Consider the following 18,669-nt stretch of genomic DNA (forward strand, 5'->3'; position numbering starts at 1 on the left):
GCGGAGGCCTGCGTGTCGCCGTCGTGGTGGTCGGCATCCCTCGGTCGGTGAGGCGCAGTGGCCGCAGGTGAAGAAGGTGATTCGCGCTGCTGCCGCACCTCGTCGACGTCTGCCTGGGTGAGATCCAGCTGCTTGCGGATATGCGCCAGATCCGCCGAGACTTGCGTGTTGAACGCGATCTGGGCCTCGTGCTGCTTGTCGCCCGCAAGCGTGGTCTCGTCGAAACGCTGCAGCAGCGCCTGCAGCATCGTCTTCAACTCTCCCGTGGATTCAGCCATGGCGGTGATGATGTGGCGGGTTTGAGCCGAAGGTTTGCTGGGTGGCGCCGTCGCACACGCTCTGAATCAAGCCAACCCCGCTGGGGATTTCGCGCAGATCTCGCCGGAGCGAAACCGCACCCGCAGCGGTGGATTTTACGGCTCGGTCGAGAGGGAAGAGTGGCGGCAGAGCAAAAATCTGGGCCGAAACCTGAGCTCTGAATACCAACTGTCACGAACTCATCTACGTACTAGGGGGATCAGAGAAGGGAATCGGGATGAGATCGAGACTTGGGAGAGGGGATTTCTTCCAAGGGAGGAGATACAGTTTGGGGAGAGTTTCAGAGATCACACTATACACAACGCCCCCTTGCCCATTCGCTACAGCTGGCTATAAAGCCACGGTCCACTTGTCTCTCCTGCCAACTGGCTGTGGGGTCCACCGTCACGCGTCCACCGCATCGCTTCCTGACGATGCAGGTGTGACATATGAAAAACACTGCAATCCACGACGCTTTGATTCTACCAGTGGGTGATCACTGGTGAAAATCTGCCATACAATGTACACATGTGCAAAAATCCGGTGGATCTGTATCACCAGTAGCAACGGATGTTTTTACCATTGCCACGTCCACTCGAGAAACGATGGCCGAGCAAACACGGGAAATAATACGTGCACAAACCTCCAAATTCGCAGTGGCATCTTTCAAGAATCTACTGATCCTCAGAAATCTGTGTGGGCATTCCGTCGAACACGTGGTGGACGATGCTGGAGCTCCCTTAGTCATCGTTCGGGACACGAGAGCGCTCGTAGGTTTTGCAGGGGCAAAGCGGAGGTGTCCACAGCTCACCTCCATATGTCTGCGGCGGCGGAGACTCGACTCCATACGCCAGTGGAGAGGACCAGATGCAACGCCGCCACGGCGTGCGCGCCATCGGACTGAACCCCGCAGAGAATGACGCCGACGCGACCGGGAAACAAAACGACCGAAATAAATTGGGAAAAGATTCTCGTCAGCCGGCCGATTTACAGCGCCTCGTCGGCTGCTTGAGGTGCACACCACGTTTCACATGTGGGGCCTATCACCGTTCCTTCTTATTATAATCGCTAACGACTGAATGCCATTCGTTTTCATTTTTCTTCGTTTGTCTTCTGCAACGTGCTTTCAGTTTTTTTTTTGTTTTGTTTTTGCGGGAAACGTGCTTTCAGCTGCAAAAACAATCTACAATATGACCTCTATTGCAAAAATAAAATCTACACGAAAAATTTATAGACGTTTCTGCAACACGATCTTTGTTGCAAAAAAATCCGCAATATCATCTTTGTGGGGAAAAAACTCTACAGATGTTTCCGCAACACGATCTCTGTTGTAGAAAATATTCTGTAACATAAACTCTGTTGGAAAAAAAACTACAAACGTTTTTGCAACATGATCTCAGTTACAAAAAGGTTCTGCTACATAACTTATATTATAAAAGTTAGGATGTCCGTCACCGCTTGATGACGCCAAATCTAGCGGCTAGCTACCCGACCGACTTTTAAAAAGATCAGCTGACAGACGGGCAGCACACCCCAATAAACTTTCACTATGGTCTCATACTTTTCTACTTTTTCATGGTTCGCCTGCCAAGGTTATGAACCAAGCCCATGAAATAGCCCAGCCAAAAATATGCGCTTGTGCCGCCTCTCCTGAACAGCACAACTTGCAAGAACGCAATCCAAATGGGGAGACCTCCTCTTCGGCGCCGAGGACGCCGCTTAGACTAGTTGGCGGCCGGCCCAGCATCGCTCGCTGCAAGATGCTAAAAAACAATAAGCAACAAAAATTCCACTAGACCTAGGACTAGAACAAAGGTGCCAATGTCGACGGACTTGGAGAGTCAACCACTGCACCAGGATTACATAGTTGTGTTCCAAAAACAGAGCAATTTGACCATGCTTCAGTCCCAACACAAATTATTTGAAAAAAAGGAAACGAAAATTTGAACAAGAATTCATGAATTTAAAAAAATCATCTAGTTTGCTAAAAGTTCATGGATTTTCAAAGAAAATGCTCACATCAAATCAAAAAAATCTTCAATCTAGAAAAAATTCAAGAATTTGAAAATGTTCACCGGATTTTGAGAAAAAAAAAACATATATTTCAGAAAAGTTCATTTATTTTGATTAAAAAAAGTTCAAGAATTTGAAAAAACTTCATCAGATTATAAAAAATCACAGAGTTGAAAACGGTTCATCGATTTTGATGGAAAAAGTTCACAAGTTTGAAAAAAAACTCACAGGTTTAAAAAAAAGTTCATCAATTTTGAATAAAAAAAGGTCACGAATTTGAAAAGTGTTCATCAATTTTGATAAAAGAAATTCACGGATTTGAAAAAGGTCCATGGATTTGATAAAAATAAATGTTCATGCATTTGAAAAAGTTCATCGGTTTTAGGAAAAGGTTTACAGATTTACAAAAAGTTGAAAAATTCGAAAAATGTTCATCAATTCTGAAACAAAAAATCACTAGATCGTGGAAAGAATAAGTTTACCAATCCTGATAAAAAAAGCTTCACGCATTTTGAAGAAAAGAAAGGAAAAGGGTAACAGGGAAAAAGAAACAAGAAAAGAGAAAAGAGAAAAGAGAAAAGAAAATTAAAAAAATAAGGAAAATAATATAACCAGGCACGTAAGTTCGGTTGTCTAGTGGGCTAAATATAGGTCACGGGGATGGAATCACCTGTGTGCCTCTTTTTTCAAGTTCAAAAACCGGAAAAGAAAACATAAAATGGGCCGGCCCGGCAAGGAGGGGGTGTGTGCGCCCGTTTGCGTCGATGCCTTTAATATCGGCGCAGCGGGCGCCAAATAAGATTTGGCCAAAATGGGCGCCCTTATGTCTCGCTTGCCAAATAGGGGCGCACATTTGGGCCAAACCCTTTTCGGCGTCCGCTGTGCCGATTAAAGGCATCGGCGCAAACGGGCGCACACACCCCCTCTCCCTCCGCGCCGGGCCGGCCCATTTATGTTTTGTTTTCGGTTTTTGAACTGCAAAAAATGGGTGCACACATGATTCAATCTTGTGACCTATATTTCAGTGCCATCTGTTGTAGCCCATTAGATAACCCAACTAACGGGCTTAGTTACATCATTTTTCTTATTTTCTTCTTTCTTCTTTTCTTTTTTTATTTTCTTTTCTCTTTTCTCTTTTCTCTTTTCCTTTTCCTTTTTCCTTTCTTTGCTTCAAAATGCATGAACTTTTTTTATCGGGATTGATGAACTTGCTTTATCCAAAATCCAGTGATTTTTTGTTTTAGAATTCACAAACATTATTCGAATTTGTCAATCTGTGATCCTTTTCCCAAAATCGATGAACTTTTTCAAATGCGTGGAGTTTCTTTTATCATAATTGATGAACCTATTTCAAATCCATGAACTGTTTTTGTTATCAAAATTGATGAACTTGTTTCAAACCCGGGAAATTTTTATCAAAATTGATGAACTTTTTTAAATCTGTGAACTCTTTAGAAAAAATTTATGTACTTTTCCTATCAAAATTGATGAATTGTTTTCAACTTTGTGAATTTTTTTAATCTGCTGAACTTTTTTCAAATTCATGAACTTTTCTTTATCGAAAACAATGAGCTTTTTTAAATCCATTTTTCTCAAAATCCGGTGAACATTTTTCAAATTCGTAAGCTTTTTTTCTAAATTGATGAACTTTTTTTTGTGACCATTTTCTTTGAAAATTCGTGAGCTTTTAGCAAAATAGATGACTTTTCTAAAATTCCTGAATTCTTGTTCAAATTTTAGTTTCTTTTTTCAAATAATTTGTGCTGGGACTGAAGTATGGTCTAATTGCTCTGTTTTCGGATAGAACGCAGCTATGTAATCCTGGTGCAGTGGTTGACTCTCCAATTCCATCGACATTGGCACCTTTGTTCGGGTCCCAAGTATCGTGGAATTTTCGTTGCTGATTGTTTTTTAGCATGTGGCAGCAAGCGATGTTGGGGCGGCCCACTACGGCATGCATTCGAGCGCCAACTATCTAAGCGGTGTTGAGGCGCTTGGGACATCCTCGTCGGCTCCCTCTGCGTGCGTACAGGGTTGCAGCGCCCACCCACGCCCCTCTTATGCCAGCCCATATACATGAGGGTTCCTTCGATTCCCTCCATCGCTCAATCCCCATGACCGTTAGTTTTTTTATAGCACACGATCGCTGGTTAACTTGTATAAAAATGACGCTAGTTGACCTTTCACCACCAGCATGGATCACTACTCAGGTACTGGACTGTTGACTACATAAAGTTCACAAAAAAATTATAAATTCACTAAAAAGTTCATAATAGATTCATCAATTTTGAAAAAGTTCACCAAATTTTGGGAAAAAATTCATGAAATTTGGAAAAATTTCATCAATTTTGAATAAAAAGTTCATCACTTTTTAAAAAAGTTCATTGATTGAAAAATAGTTCATCAATTTTGGCATAATTTTACCAGTGTTGAAAAATTTCATCAGATTTGAAAAAATGTTCATCTAATTTGGAAAAAAATTTGGCGAATTTGGGAAAAAAATATCAAATTTGAAAAAGATCATCGGTTTTGAAAAAAAAATCATTGAATTTGATAAAAGTTCATCAAATTTGAAAAATAAATCCTCAAATTTGATAAAGGATAAGCAATTTTGAAGGAAAAATTCACGAATTTGAAAAAAAAATCAAACTCGGGAAGAATAAAAATAAAAAAATGACAGAAGAAAAAAGAACGAAGAAAATACATAAAAAGATGAAAGTTAGCAGTCCAGTTGGGGATGACGGGGTGGTTACTGCAGCTAAGAATTAAGCAGGACATCCCTGGTTTGAGTCGCAACACTAGCACTCATTTTTTACGGGTTAAAAAACAGAGAAAAAAGCTGGATGGTCGGCCCAGCGGAGAAGGGGCTATGCGCCCGTTTGCTAATTATACTGTAGCGGGCACAGAGAGCGCCGAATAGGATTTAGCGTCTCGCTTCCTAGGGATCCCTCGCCTGATGGGGAGCTTCAGATGGGCCGGCCCAGGCGCACACAAGGACACAGCTCGTTTTTTTCTTTTTTGTTCATGTTTCTTTTTTCGTTTTCTGCTTTTATTTTTTATTTTACTTTATAATATAAATATTTAGATGTATATATTGCAAAAATACTCTACACAAAACATTTTCGAAATGTTGACCAAGCATTTCAAAAATGTTAAATGTGTACAGAGAAAATGATTGTCACATATACGAAAAATGTATACAATAAAATACAATGTGTATGAAAAAAATGGTCATGTATTTAAAAAATGCAATCAAGAATTTGAAAAGAAAAGGTTGAACAACTATTTGAAAAAAAATATTAATCAAGCATTACACAAAACTTAAATGTGTATAGAAAAATGTTGACCATGTATTAGAGAAATGATGAAACAAATATCATGTATATAAAAATGTAAATCAACTATTTTAAAAAGTGTTGAACAAGTATTTGAAAAAGGTTAAATTTGTATAGAGAAATTGTTGACCATGTATTAAAAAATGTTAAATTTGTATTGGAAAAAAGTTAATGTGTATAGAACAAATGTTGATCATATATTAAAAATGTTGAACTTGTACTTGATTTTTTTAAATGTGTATAGAAAAATGTTAATCATGCATTTAGAAAATCTTAAACTTGTATTCAAAAAATGTTAATCAAGCTATTGAAAAAAATGGTAAATGTGTACAGAAAAATGTTGAGCATGTATTAAAAAATGTTAACCAGGTATTTCCAAAATGTTAATCAAGAATTGAAAAATTGCTAAGCGTATATTAAAATAATGTATTCAATATATACCAAAAATGTGTATAGAAAACCAGTGAAACCTGAGAGAGAGCAAACAAGAAAATAGATGAAAACGAGAAAGTGACAAACATAACTGAAGTAAAACAAAGAAAAAAGAAAAAAACAGTGAGAACTGGGAGAAGTAATAAAGAGAACTGAACAAAAAGAAAGAAATGAAAAATAAACCAGTAAAAATTGAGAAAGAAATGAAAAAACAATGAAAACAAAGAAAAACAAAAAACAAAAAAACTGCAAAAAACAATAGAAAACTGATGTTTTTCTTTATAAGTAGTATGCACCCTAGTATTCAACACGAACCTGGCGCTTACGCAATGGCTAGCTTCGATACACACCATCCTGCAGACCCAACATGGACTATTGTTGTGGACTCTTAAGGCGAGCAATCCTTCCATCTTACTTAATGCAAGGTATGGTTCCTAGCTTCCTGAGAACCCAAATTGATGGGGAAACACCCACACAAGAATATGTGGGCTGGAAGTGGAGCACCACATTTACGTTTTTCCTTTTTTTCTAGAATATATATTTTTTTATCGGTAAAAATCTAAAAGTATGTTTGTTAAATTATTGTTATTGTTATTATTATTATTATTATTATTATTATTATTATAAATACTAAAACAGTGTTGAAATATTAATATGATAATAATAAACAAAAAAAGATCACTGCATATTTAAAAAGTTTAGCACGTGTTTGTAAAATGTTCATCACATACTTGAAAAATGTCACCACACATTACAAATGGTTCACCGTATTGGAAACGTGTTCAGCGTGTAGTGTATTAAAAAATATTCATCATGTATTAAGAAATATTCATCGTGTTTAAAGAAATATTCGGCGTTTATTAAAAATGTTCGTCGTGTCTAAAAACACGTTCACCGTTTAATAAGAAAAGTAACTGAAAAGGGAAGAAGAAATAAAAAGTGAGGAAGACAAGGAAAAAATAGAGGAACCAGAATGAAAACAAAAAATCAAAACAAAAAACATAACAGAAATCAAAACAAAACCAACCTCTCAGAGATCATGATGGTGGTGATAGAGGAGAGGATGATGATGATGATGATGGTGAAGAATCCCCCTCTCGGAGACTAGATCTGCCCTCCGGGAAGAGAATTGTGGTGGCGACGACTATGCATCACAGAAAAATCCCATGAAATTATTTCGGTGGTTGCCACCCATCGCCAAGAAGTGGTTGCCAGAGAAAAGGAAGACAAATGTCACACATCAAAGATTCGTCGAAATACCATCATGTTCATGCTTACGGAGCGAAGCAAGCACTATCGTCGAAGACAGATCACACATCATTGTGGTGTGTTCATTGACCAATCTCCATGCTCTTTTGGCCCAGTGTGTGTCGTCTATTGGTAGATTGAATTGACAAAGACGACCGTGCTGATCTGCGTGCAACCTCCAACTTAACGCTAGGGAAGTCAACCACTGTACATTGTTGTCGCCATCAGAAGCAACAAGCACTAGTAGACACATGTACAAAATGATCTCCATGCACTCTATGTCGCCTCAGAAACGATCCCTACATTGGCATTGCAGTGGGGATAAATTTATTCTACATAGTGGCGCCAACTCCATCAATGAATTGTTGTCTTGAAAACCAACCTAGCATGTCTATTACTAGCCAAGCATGAAGCCCTGGATTTCCCTCCACCCATATGCCACCGAAGTGGTAGTCGGAGGGAAGAGGAACTCACTAGCCGGGCAATAGTGAATGATAGGGATTGTCACCTCCTCTTTGCCTTTCGTGGGAGGGGAACAAAATTGCTCTCTTGATATATCGTATATGTATTAGCGGTTTCCTTTCCTTTTTTGGTAAGTTGTTCGATGTTATTTCAGTCGGTTGATGGCTTTGTTAATTCAAAGCCGGACTATGCTTGAGCCTTCGTTCTAAAAAATTAAATATTTTTTTATTCGCGAATATATGTTGGACAAAACTTTATCACCATAATTGCCGAGACAATGAGCTGAACTTCCATAAGTGTGGGGTGATAGCCATAGGGAAGGATCACTGAGAGGGAACAACCACCGAGATATGTACTCCATAGTGGTGGAGCTGGATATCTTGACGGCTGATGCGCCGCACTCCTCCACTTCGGTGATGGCCTTCCTCCGTAAGTTTTCCTCTGGTGAGACAGTTTGTTGGCAATCTCTTTCCGAGCGGCTTAGAGGCATTCATCAGACAAGCGAACTAGACGCGGTGTCGTGGTACCTAATGGCCTCTAACCAATTCTCGGTCAAATATACCACCCGAGGTAGTTACCCCACATGTCTCATATACTACCATGTGGTAGTATATATACTAATTTATCATTTTGAGTATGTTCATGTACTATATATAAGATAATTCAAAATGAGTTACATGAAAAAATTGCACATGAGCCCATGATTTTTATTATATTTGTGAAATACGTACATATTTGTACACAAAAAAGAGTATACTCAAAATATGATACATACTACATGGAAAGTAGTATATATACTACCTAAACATTGTTATATACTACATACTACACGTACATACTTTCAGTTTTGACAGATATTACCTACAACATGCAAAACGTAAGTGGTGGTAACTACCATTATTGGTAAGAAACATTTGTCCACTGGTGGTAGGACGCGAGCCTTCCTCTCAAATTGAAAAAAAAAATCTTTGGCAATTTCTTAGGAACCGCCTCACGAAATCCACCGACGTAGCTAAGTGTGGGAAAGTTTGAGGTGATACCAAGGCTTAGGTGATATGAGTTTCTATGCCGTTGGATCTAAGATCCAACACGGTATTTGAGAAGTTTCAGTGCTTGTGCGCAATTTTGAGACATTTGGATGACATTTTTGCAAAATATTTCAGAGCTCTCGGGAGCAGTCGGATCTGAGATCCAACGGCTCCCAAGAGCATGTGTCATGGTATCACCTAAGCTTCTTGGTCGACCTAAGATCCGACGACATTTGAGAAGCTCTAGTACTTGCGCGCAATTTTTAGACATTTGGATGACTTTTTGCAAAATGTTCAAGAGCTCTCGGGAGCCGTCGGTTCTGAGATCCAACGGCTTCCAAGAGCCTATATCATGGTATCACCTAAGTCACGGTATCATCTGATGTTTCCCCAGGTAAGTGTAACGGGCTCTTTGTGTGGTGTGGAAAGATGCTAAGAGGTCTTTTTAAAATATTCGTTACCGCGCTTTGCGTGGAGTGCCTCCCTCGGATGCTGATTTTCTCTCTGCTGAATTCGTTATGTAGTGCACCTAAGCGTGTTATGTGTCATTGTGTCGGAGCACTTTTACAAGCCATGTGGCAAATTCGCAACAAACTTACAATCAAGGTTGTTTCCCCGTCTCACCTTGCCGATTGTCTATTCAAATGTAATTTGTTCTGCAGCAGTGGATGCCGCTCGGGAAGTGAAGGGACGGTGAGGACATGTGATTGGTGATCAGCAAGATGCAAAATGTCTCCTTCCGGCTTCCACCCCTTAAGGTAGTGGCAGCCTTTTGGGTCTTTCTTGAGCCTACGTTGATGCCCAAGTTTTAGTTTCATGTTCCAAACCCTAGTGATGCTATGTTGGATCTGTATTGTTTTTGGATGACGTCTGTGCTTGGGTTGTATTAATTTAAAGTCGAACGCTCCTTGCACTTTGTTCTTAAAAATAAAAACATCCTAAACGTGTTAGCCAAGGAAAAAAGGTGAACCAACTTGGGGGTGGATGGTTATTAGGAGGACAATGGTATCCCCAGTCCATCAGGGTTTAAGTTCTAGACTTGACGCCGGTGCTCGCATTTTCCTATATTTATTTCAGGCCTTCTGGCAATGTGCGTTCAGTGGAAGAAAGACGTTCCCGTCGACGACGAAAGCGTCTGTGGCGACTTCATCAATCTCAAGATGATGTGTCAGCTCAGCTTCTCGAAGGTGCTCATAGGGGTAGGATATGCGTGTGTGCGTCATAGAAATAGGGATGAGTGTATGTGCGTATGTATGAGCGTCTGCGTTTCTACTGTGTTAAAAGAACCAGGCCAAGAAGAAATCTTAGACCGGTTCAAGAAAAATAAAGAACCGCTCGCAAAAAGAAAAGAAAAACAAAGAACCAGCCTCAGTTTCATTGCCGAAAACCCATTCTCAAGTGCAAGCCCTATCGTAACGCTTAGTCTTGTGTCCCGGCGAGCCCAACGTAAGAGCCACGAAACAAACGATCGTCCTCGTGGCAGCAAACTGGGGAGCAGGCGTGGCCGCCACGGCTTCGGTTCATACAAGTAGCGTTCAGACGGGCCACGAAGCCCACCTCGCCTCCCGCTGCCGCCTCCTTCATCACTAGGACCTTTTGCCTGGTCTCTACTCCTGTGCTGCTCCCGCGATCTCAGCGGGCGCCAACCGTAAGGATCCTCTGTTTCTTCTTCAAGAAAATACTTGAATGCTTTGTGGCGTATAATCGTTCGTCGATCTCACTGCTCGTTTCTCTCCTCGATTGCTCCCGTGCAGATCTGAGATCGAGCGGGGCTAGCGGCGGGCCGTGTCAACATGGAGCTGGTCTGTGTTTCTTCATTCCACTCTGTTCGTTCCATGGTCTTAGTTTAGTTTTTTCTTGCGCCGTTGGATTCGATTTGCTCGGGCGCCTAGTTAATTGAGTGGTTTACTGCGTGGTTTGAACTTGATCTGGCGATCGTGCTGGTTTACCGTCATAATTGACATGATCTCGGGACTCGGGCTCGGCACTAGATTGTTCGTTGGGGTTACCATACTCGCGATGAACCGAGGAGTCTGTCTGCTCCTGCTGCATTGGCTAGCGATGCATTCCTTGTCATCCTTCTGTTCCCTTCAAGAAGGGGTCAATTGGGGGTTGGCTTGCCCAAACATAGTTAATTCGGTGATCTCGTTAGTTTGCCTGAACTATTCTGTTTATTTTGGTTGATTGATTCATTAACCCTTTTTTTGTTGGTATCATTGCATCCCTTTGTCATAGTTCTCGTATTCTCATGCAATCATAGTATCATTTTATTTATTTTTGGCCGGGGGGGTAATCACAGTATCATTAGCACTCTTTGTCATGGTTCTTATATTCTCATTTTTCGTGTTTTTGTATTTGCGCAGGTGTTGCATGCTGGCAGTGGAAACAAGAATGCGTTTAAGGCACTCATTGCCGCTGAATACAGCGGCGTCAATGTTGAGCTGGTGAAGGACTTTCAGATGGGTGTCTACAACCATACTCCAGACTTTCTCAAGATGAATCTTATCGAAAAGGTATGCAATAAACTTCTTCTCAAGATTTATGCAATAAAACAAACCTAATAGTGGGTACTTCTTTTGCAGGTTCCTCTTCTTGAGACTCCTGACGGTCCTGTTTTTGAGAGCAATGCCATCGCACGATATGGTAAAATAGCAACCAAATGATGCTTCTTTAATCTTTCATGGACATTTATTTTGATTTAGTACTTAACTCTCTCTCTCTCTCTCATCTTCCTAAAGTTGCTCGCATGAAGGCTGACAACCCACTTTACGGATCTTCACTGATGGAATACGTGAGTGTTGTTTGATATTCATTCCAGACATTACTTGTCAATTGCGCATCTTCTTAAAAGATTTTTTGTTCGGCTCAGGCGCACATTGAGCAATGGATTGACTTTTCTGCCACGGAGGTTGATGCTAACATTGGAAAATGGCTGTACCCACGTCTAGGATTCTACCCATATGTTGCTGTGGTAAGTGCGGCTATGAGGTGATCATGTACATACAGTATGTTCTTTACATTGAAAAATGTGGGTCTAATCTTCTTGTGGCCCAACAGATAGAGGACACATTTATTACTGCCTTGAAGAGAGCGTTGGGTGCCCTTGACACACACCTTGCATCAAACACGTATCTTGTTGGGCATTCCGTGACTCTTGCTGATATTGTGATGGCATGCAACCTTTACCATGGCTTCACTCGGATCATGACCAAGAGTTTCACATCCGTGTTCCCTCACGTGGAAAGGTACTTCTGGACCATGGTTAACCAGCCAAACATGAAGAAGGTCATGGGGGATGTGAAGCAGGCAGAGTCCGTCCCACCAGTTCAAAAGAAGGCTGCGGCACCAAAGGAGCAAAAGCCCAAGGATGCCAAGAAGGAAGCAAAGAAGAAGGAAGCCAAGAAGGAGGCCCAGAAGCCAGAGCCAGTTGAGAAAGCAGAGGAGGAAGAGGAGGCACCAAAACCAAAGCCAAAGAATGCTCTTGATTTGCTTCCTCCAAGCAAAATGATCCTTGATGAATGGAAGAAGCTGTACTCCAACACCAAGACCAACTTCCGGGAGGTTGCCATAAAAGGTCAGCTCCATTGTAAAATCCGGAAAAAAAAAGTTGCAACCACGTCAAGCTACTCATCTTCTCTCTGTGTTGCAGGCTTCTGGGACATGTATGACCCGGAGGGCTACTCCCTGTGGTTCTGCGACTTCAAGTACAACGAGGAGAACACCGTGTCCTTCGTGACCATGAACAAGGTGGGTGGGTTCCTGCAGCGGATGGACTTGTGCCGCAAGTACGCCTTTGGCAAGATGCTTGTGATAGGCTCCCAGCCACCTTTCAAGGTCAAGGGGCTTTGGCTCTTCCGTGGCCCTGAGATCCCCCAGTTTGTCATGGACGAGGTGTACGACATGGCCCTCTATGACTGGGCAAAGGTTGATCTCTCTGATGCGGCGCAGAAGGAGCGCGTCAGCGCCATGATCGAGGACCTCGAGCCGTTTGAGGGCGAGGCGCTGCTGGACGCGAAATGCTTCAAGTGATCTATTCTCTTTGCGCTGTGGGACTGAGGAGATGAGCTGTTTAGGCTTTGGTCACTGTTAGTTAAAAGTTATGGATAATAGGAGATTGCAATATAATAGTAGTTCATACTATCTGGTTGTACTAGTTATTTTTTTTTTGCGCTATTAAGAGAGTTCTGGTCAGATTTTAGTTACAAGAAACTGGAGAAGTTTGTGTCTGTCTAGTCTATGATAATTGATAACGCTGCTGTGGATATGTGATTCTTTTTTGAGGGAGTGGATATGGGATTTGGTTTGGTGTTTGCTCTGGTGGTGAATGCGTGGAGCTGCTATGTGGTTTCTGGGCCATGCTTTGCTTTTTATTGAGCGCTGCTATAGGGACGACATTGTTTAGATGATTGTTGGACGATGCGACGGATCCAACCATGCAGATGCAACGGATCCAACCATGCATGAATATAGCTGCATAGGCAAGTGATGCACAGCCGCCGGATCAAGCGCCGACCAAAAAAATTTTTTTGAAACGGAGGCAAAAGCTTTGCCTCATTCATTAAATAAGAGAGAATAGAGTTTGTTACACGCCACCGAAATACACCACATGCGGATTACTCGCGTGCGATAAAAGACCCTAATTTCTTAGCTCCGGCGATGACCCAAAGGTTTGCCTCGGTAGAGATGGACGAAAGCAAGATTGGCGGTGGGGCACTCTTATGCTTAAAAACTCTTGCGTTCCGCTTGTTCCAAATTGTCCATGAGACTAGCATGGTGATGGAGGCCTTGGCTTGACGATCTGGCATTCCTTCGACGCAAGTGCTTGCCCACCAGTGTTGAACGGTTTCAAACAAGGGCCAAGCGGAAGTGTCGAGCCCGAGCATGGGGAATTTCCCAATGACCAGAGACCAAAGGCGCCGGGTGTAGCGGCACTTGTAGAAGAGATGGGGCTCACACTCTTGCACTCTCTTGCAGAGAGGGCAAACATCACAATTTGGCCATCCTCGCTTTGCCAATCTATCCACCGTCCAGATTCTATCTTGAAGAGCTAGCCAAGCAAAAAAATTTACTTTTGGAGACGCCCAAACCTTCCAAACCATCCTGTCCATGGGCGACAAGACCATCCCTAGAAATTGCGCTCTGTATGTGGAAGTCGCGGAGTACTTCCATTGCTCGTATGCTTCCAAATGATTTCATCATCGGTGAGCTCGTCAAGATGGACCTCATTAAGAAGCATCCAAAGAGTGAAGAACTGTGTGATGTGCTCGGCGGTTACGTTGGTGGGGGTTTTGATCTTGAGGATCCACGCGTTGTGCTTGAGGGCCTCCCTGACCTTCCAACTTTTTCTCTTGGAGGCTTTGAAGATGAGAGGGGCAATGTCTTTTGGCGAACGCCCAAGAAGCCAAGGAGAGTCCCAAAAGGGTGTCCTCGCTCCGTTACCAACGGTGATGGTGGTTGAGGCATAGAAAAAATTGAGGTCCTCCGCATCACATGGGTTTTCCATCCCCACCCACATCTTGTTGGGCTCTTTCCATTCGTACCACGGCCATCGTAACCGGAGAGCCCTCGTAAACTTGGAGGTGTTCAGGACCCCAAGCCCTCCGTACGAAAGAGGCCGACAAACTGTCTCCCAGTTCACTTTGCATTTGGCCCCCGATGTCTTTTCTGAGCCGGACCATAGGAAGGCTCGTTCAAGCTTGTTGACGTTGTGGAGGATGGTTGGCGGTATGACCAAAGGGGTGGCGGGGTAGACCACTTGGGAAGTGATCACGGACTTGACTAGGGTCGTTCGCCCGATGGTGGTGATGTTTCGGCCATCATACGTTGGCAACTTGCTTGCCACTTTATCCACGAGGAATTGGAAGTCCACTAATTTCAGCTTCCACACGGAGAGGGGGAGACCCAAGTATCGCAAAGGAAAAGACGCCCGCGCAGCCGGCAAGCTTTGAGTTAGGGAATCCAAATCGTGCATAGAGTATCATCCGCAAAGTAGTTCCACTTTTTATTCAGGTGTATCTGGAGTCGAGCTATATGTAGTTCCTGCTTTGCTTTTTGTTCTCATGGCTTGAAGAATTGCTTTTAATCTAAGAAAATAACGAAGTGCAGGACATCCAGATTTAAAATTGATATTAAACAAAGTTATCTGCGACGCCCAGGAAAACATGACAATTCTGACTGTTTACTTTTATCCATAAAAAGAATTGTCGCCCCTGATTGGAAAAATAATGAGTATTGACTATTTTCATCACATCAATACATCATTACACATAAGAAGGCATGGTAATATGAATCTCCATTTTCAAAATGCGATAAAAGAGGGTGCATTTTATCAAAGAGATAACTGAAAGTATTAATATGCATTCATAGAGATTGAGATGCCAAGTAACATATGCATACATGATATACAAGACTGCATAGAAAAATTTTTGTAATGAGGTCCGTTACCAACGGTGATGGTGGTTGAGGCATAGAAAAAATTGAGGTCCTCCGCATCACATGGGTTTTCCATCCCCACCCACATCTTGTTGGGCTCTTTCCATTCGTACCACGGCCATCGTAACCGGAGAGCCCTCGTAAACTTGGAGGTGTTCAGGACCCCAAGCCCTCCGTACGAAAGAGGCCGACAAACTGTCTCCCAGTTCACTTTGCATTTGGCCCCCGATGTCTTTTCTGAGCCGGACCATAGGAAGGCTCGTTCAAGCTTGTTGACGTTGTGGAGGATGGTCGATGGTAGGGAATTGCAAAGGCAACGGGCACAAAGTCTCAAAAGAGTTTCGGCGAGTAACTTCGAAATCTTCTGGTGTAGCCGGCGATCACCTGGACTGAAGGGGCTCTCTGGGAGAAAGTATTTTCGAGAACCTAAAGTCAGATTTTAGTAAAAATCGTTTAACCCGAATAGAAGAGATGTCAGAGTCCCAGAGCATAGGTCGAGGAATAAAAGATCCTACTACCACCCAATGGCGATGTGGGCCCGTAAGGCACACAGCCAAGTTAGTAAAAGTTTTGTAATGACTAGTCTCGACTTCGGCCAAGGAGTTGGAAGGGGGATTCCTACAGGCAGTCGGCTCTGATACCAACTTGTGACGCCCCCGATTCAATCGTACACTAATCATGCACGCAAATGTGTACGATCAAGATCAGGGACTCACGGGAAGATATCACAACACAACTCTACAAATAAAATAAGTCATACAAGCATCATAATACAAGCCAGGGGCCTCGAGGGCTCGAATACAAGTGCTCGATCATAGACGAGTCAGCGGAAGCAACAATATCTGAGTACAGACATAAGTTAAACAAGTATGCCTTAAGAAGGCTAGCACAAACTGGGATACAGATCGAAAGAGGCGCATGCCTCCTGCCTGGGATCCTCCTAAACTACTCCTGGTCGTCATCAGCGGGCAGCACGTAGTAGTAGGCACCTCCGGTGTAGTAGGGGTCGTCGTCGACGGTGGCGTCTGGCTCCTGGACTCCAGCATCTGGTTGCGACAACCAGAAAGAAAGGAAAGGGGAAAAAAGGGGGGAGAAAGCAACCGTGAGTACTCATCCAAAGTACTCGCAAGCAAGGAACTACACTACATATGCATGGTTATATGTGTAAGGAGGCCATATCAGTGGACTGAACTGCAGAATGCCAGAATAAGAGGGGGATAACTAATCCTGTCGAAGACTACGCTTCTCGCAGCCACCGTCTTGCATCAAGTAGAAGAGAGTAGATTGAAGTCCTCCAAGTAGCATCTCCAAAAGCATCACATAGCATAATCCTACCCGGCGATCCCCTCCTCATATCCCTGAGGTAGAGCGACCACCGGTTGTATCTGGCACTTGGACGGGTGTGTTTTATTAAGTATCCGGTTCTAGTTGTCATAAGGTCAAGGTACAACTCCAAGTCGTCCTGTTACCGAAGATCACGGCTATTCGAATAGATTAACTTCCCTGCAGGGGTGCACCACATAACCCAACACGCTTGATCCCATTTGGCCGGACACACTTTCCTGGGTCATGCCCGGCCTCGGAAGATCAACACGTCGCAGCCCCACCTAGGCAAAACAGAGAGGCCAGCACGCCGGTCTAAACCTAAGCGCGCAGGGGTCTGGGCCCATCGCCCTGAGCACACCTGCACGTTGCGTGGGCGGCCGAAAGCAGACCTAGCCTAGTGGCGTTCCAGTCCAATTCGGCGCGCGCCGCTCCGTCGCTGACGTCTGAAGTGCTTCGGCTGATACCACGACGTCGGGATACCCATAACTACTCCCACGTAGATGGTTAGTGCGTATAGGCTCGTAGCCAGACTCAGATCAAATACCAAGATCTCGTTAAGCATGTTAAGTGTCCGCGAACGCCGAACAGGGCCAGGCCCACCTCTCTCCTAGGCGGTCTCAACCTGCCCTGTCGCTCCGCCACAAAGATCCACACAGAGGGCCGTCGGGACAAAGGTCCTTTCAGCCCCCAATCCGTGAATCACTCGCGGGTACTCTTCGAGCTGACCCGACTTTAGTCACCATCTGTATAGTATGTATGTATGTATAGTATATACCCGTGATCACCTCCCAGGTGATCACGACCCAATAGTATAGCAAGGCAGACTGACAAGAATGTAGGGCCAATAATGATAAACTAGCATCCTATACTAAGCATTTAGGATTGCAGGTAAGGTATCAACAGGTGTAGCAACAATGTCAGGCTATGCATCAGAATAGGATCAACGGAAAGCAGTAACATGCTACACTACTCTAATGCAAGCAGTATAGAGTAGAATAGGCGATATCTGGTGATCAAGGGGGGGGCTTGCCTGGTTGCTCTGGCAAGAGAGAGGGGTCGTCAACTCCGTAGTCGAACTGTGCAGCAGCAGCGTCGGTCTCGTAGTCTACCGGAGAGAAGAGGGGGAAGAAACAATGAATACCATGCAAACAAATGCATATCGATGCATGACATGACAAGTAACGATGCTAGGTGTGCCCAATCGCGGTAGTAGGTGATACCGACGAAAGGGGGAAACATCCAGGAAAGTATTCCCGGTGTTTCGCGTTTTCGGACTGATGAACCGGAGGGGAAAAGTTGCGAGTCCGATAGGTTAGGGGTGTGTGGCGGACGAACGGACTGCGTATCCGGAATCGTCTCGTCGTTCTGAGCAACTTTCATGTTGAAAATATTTTAATCCGAGTTACGGATTAAAAGATATGATTTTTAAAAGATTTTAACAATTTTGGAATTTAATTATTTATTTAATTAATTCGAAAAAAAGTATTTATGACGTCAGCATGATGCCATGCTGACGTCAGCAGTCAACAGGGGTTGACTGAGTCAACCCTGACATGTGGGTCCAGTGGGACCCACCTGTCATTCTATATTTAAGTTAATTAGGGTTTAGGTTAATCTAATTACAGTTTAATTAAACTGTACTAGTTAATTAATTTAATTAAACCGAATTAATTAACTTAATTAATTAATTAATTAATTAATAATTTTATTAAATCATTTTAATTTTATTAATTATATTTATTGTTTTTATTTATTTTTTTATTTATTATTTATTTATTTATTTTATTTTTATTGTTATTATTTTTTTATAAAACCGTTCTGGGCGTGGGGCCCCCATGTCATTGGCCCCAGGGGGCCTTGCGGTTTTCGGGCGCATGGCCGCGCGGTTGTCGCCCGAACGGGCGCGGGCGCAACGGTGCCCAGCACCCGCTCTTTCGGGCGCACCACAGGGGCGGGCGGAGCCGGCAGATCGCCGGAGCAGGGGGGTTGGTGACCACGGCGGGGCTCGCCGGGCGCCAACCGGGCGAAGGACGGGGATTGCGACGGCGCACGGAACAGGGGCGGACGGAGGGAGGAGCGGGCTCGGCAGGGGCGCC

The 18,669-nt window shown here is 43.4% G+C and overlaps 1 protein-coding gene across 1 annotated transcript; it reads left to right on the forward strand.

Annotated features, from left to right (window-relative positions):
• Positions 1 to 1,164: 1,164 nt before the first annotated feature.
• Positions 1,165 to 12,844, forward strand: LOC123139176 (elongation factor 1-gamma 2-like). Its single transcript, XM_044558988.1, has 9 exons — positions 1,165 to 1,310; positions 9,478 to 9,508; positions 9,916 to 10,002; positions 11,179 to 11,328; positions 11,398 to 11,458; positions 11,554 to 11,606; positions 11,685 to 11,786; positions 11,873 to 12,389; positions 12,465 to 12,844. Exons 1-9 carry the CDS (start codon positions 1,165 to 1,167, stop codon positions 12,842 to 12,844), a joined length of 1,527 nt encoding a protein of 508 aa, XP_044414923.1.
• Positions 12,845 to 18,669: the final 5,825 nt, after the last annotated feature.

Source organism: Triticum aestivum, chromosome 6B (genome assembly GCF_018294505.1).
Source record: "Triticum aestivum cultivar Chinese Spring chromosome 6B, IWGSC CS RefSeq v2.1, whole genome shotgun sequence".
Lineage (NCBI taxonomy): Eukaryota > Viridiplantae > Streptophyta > Magnoliopsida > Poales > Poaceae > Triticum > Triticum aestivum.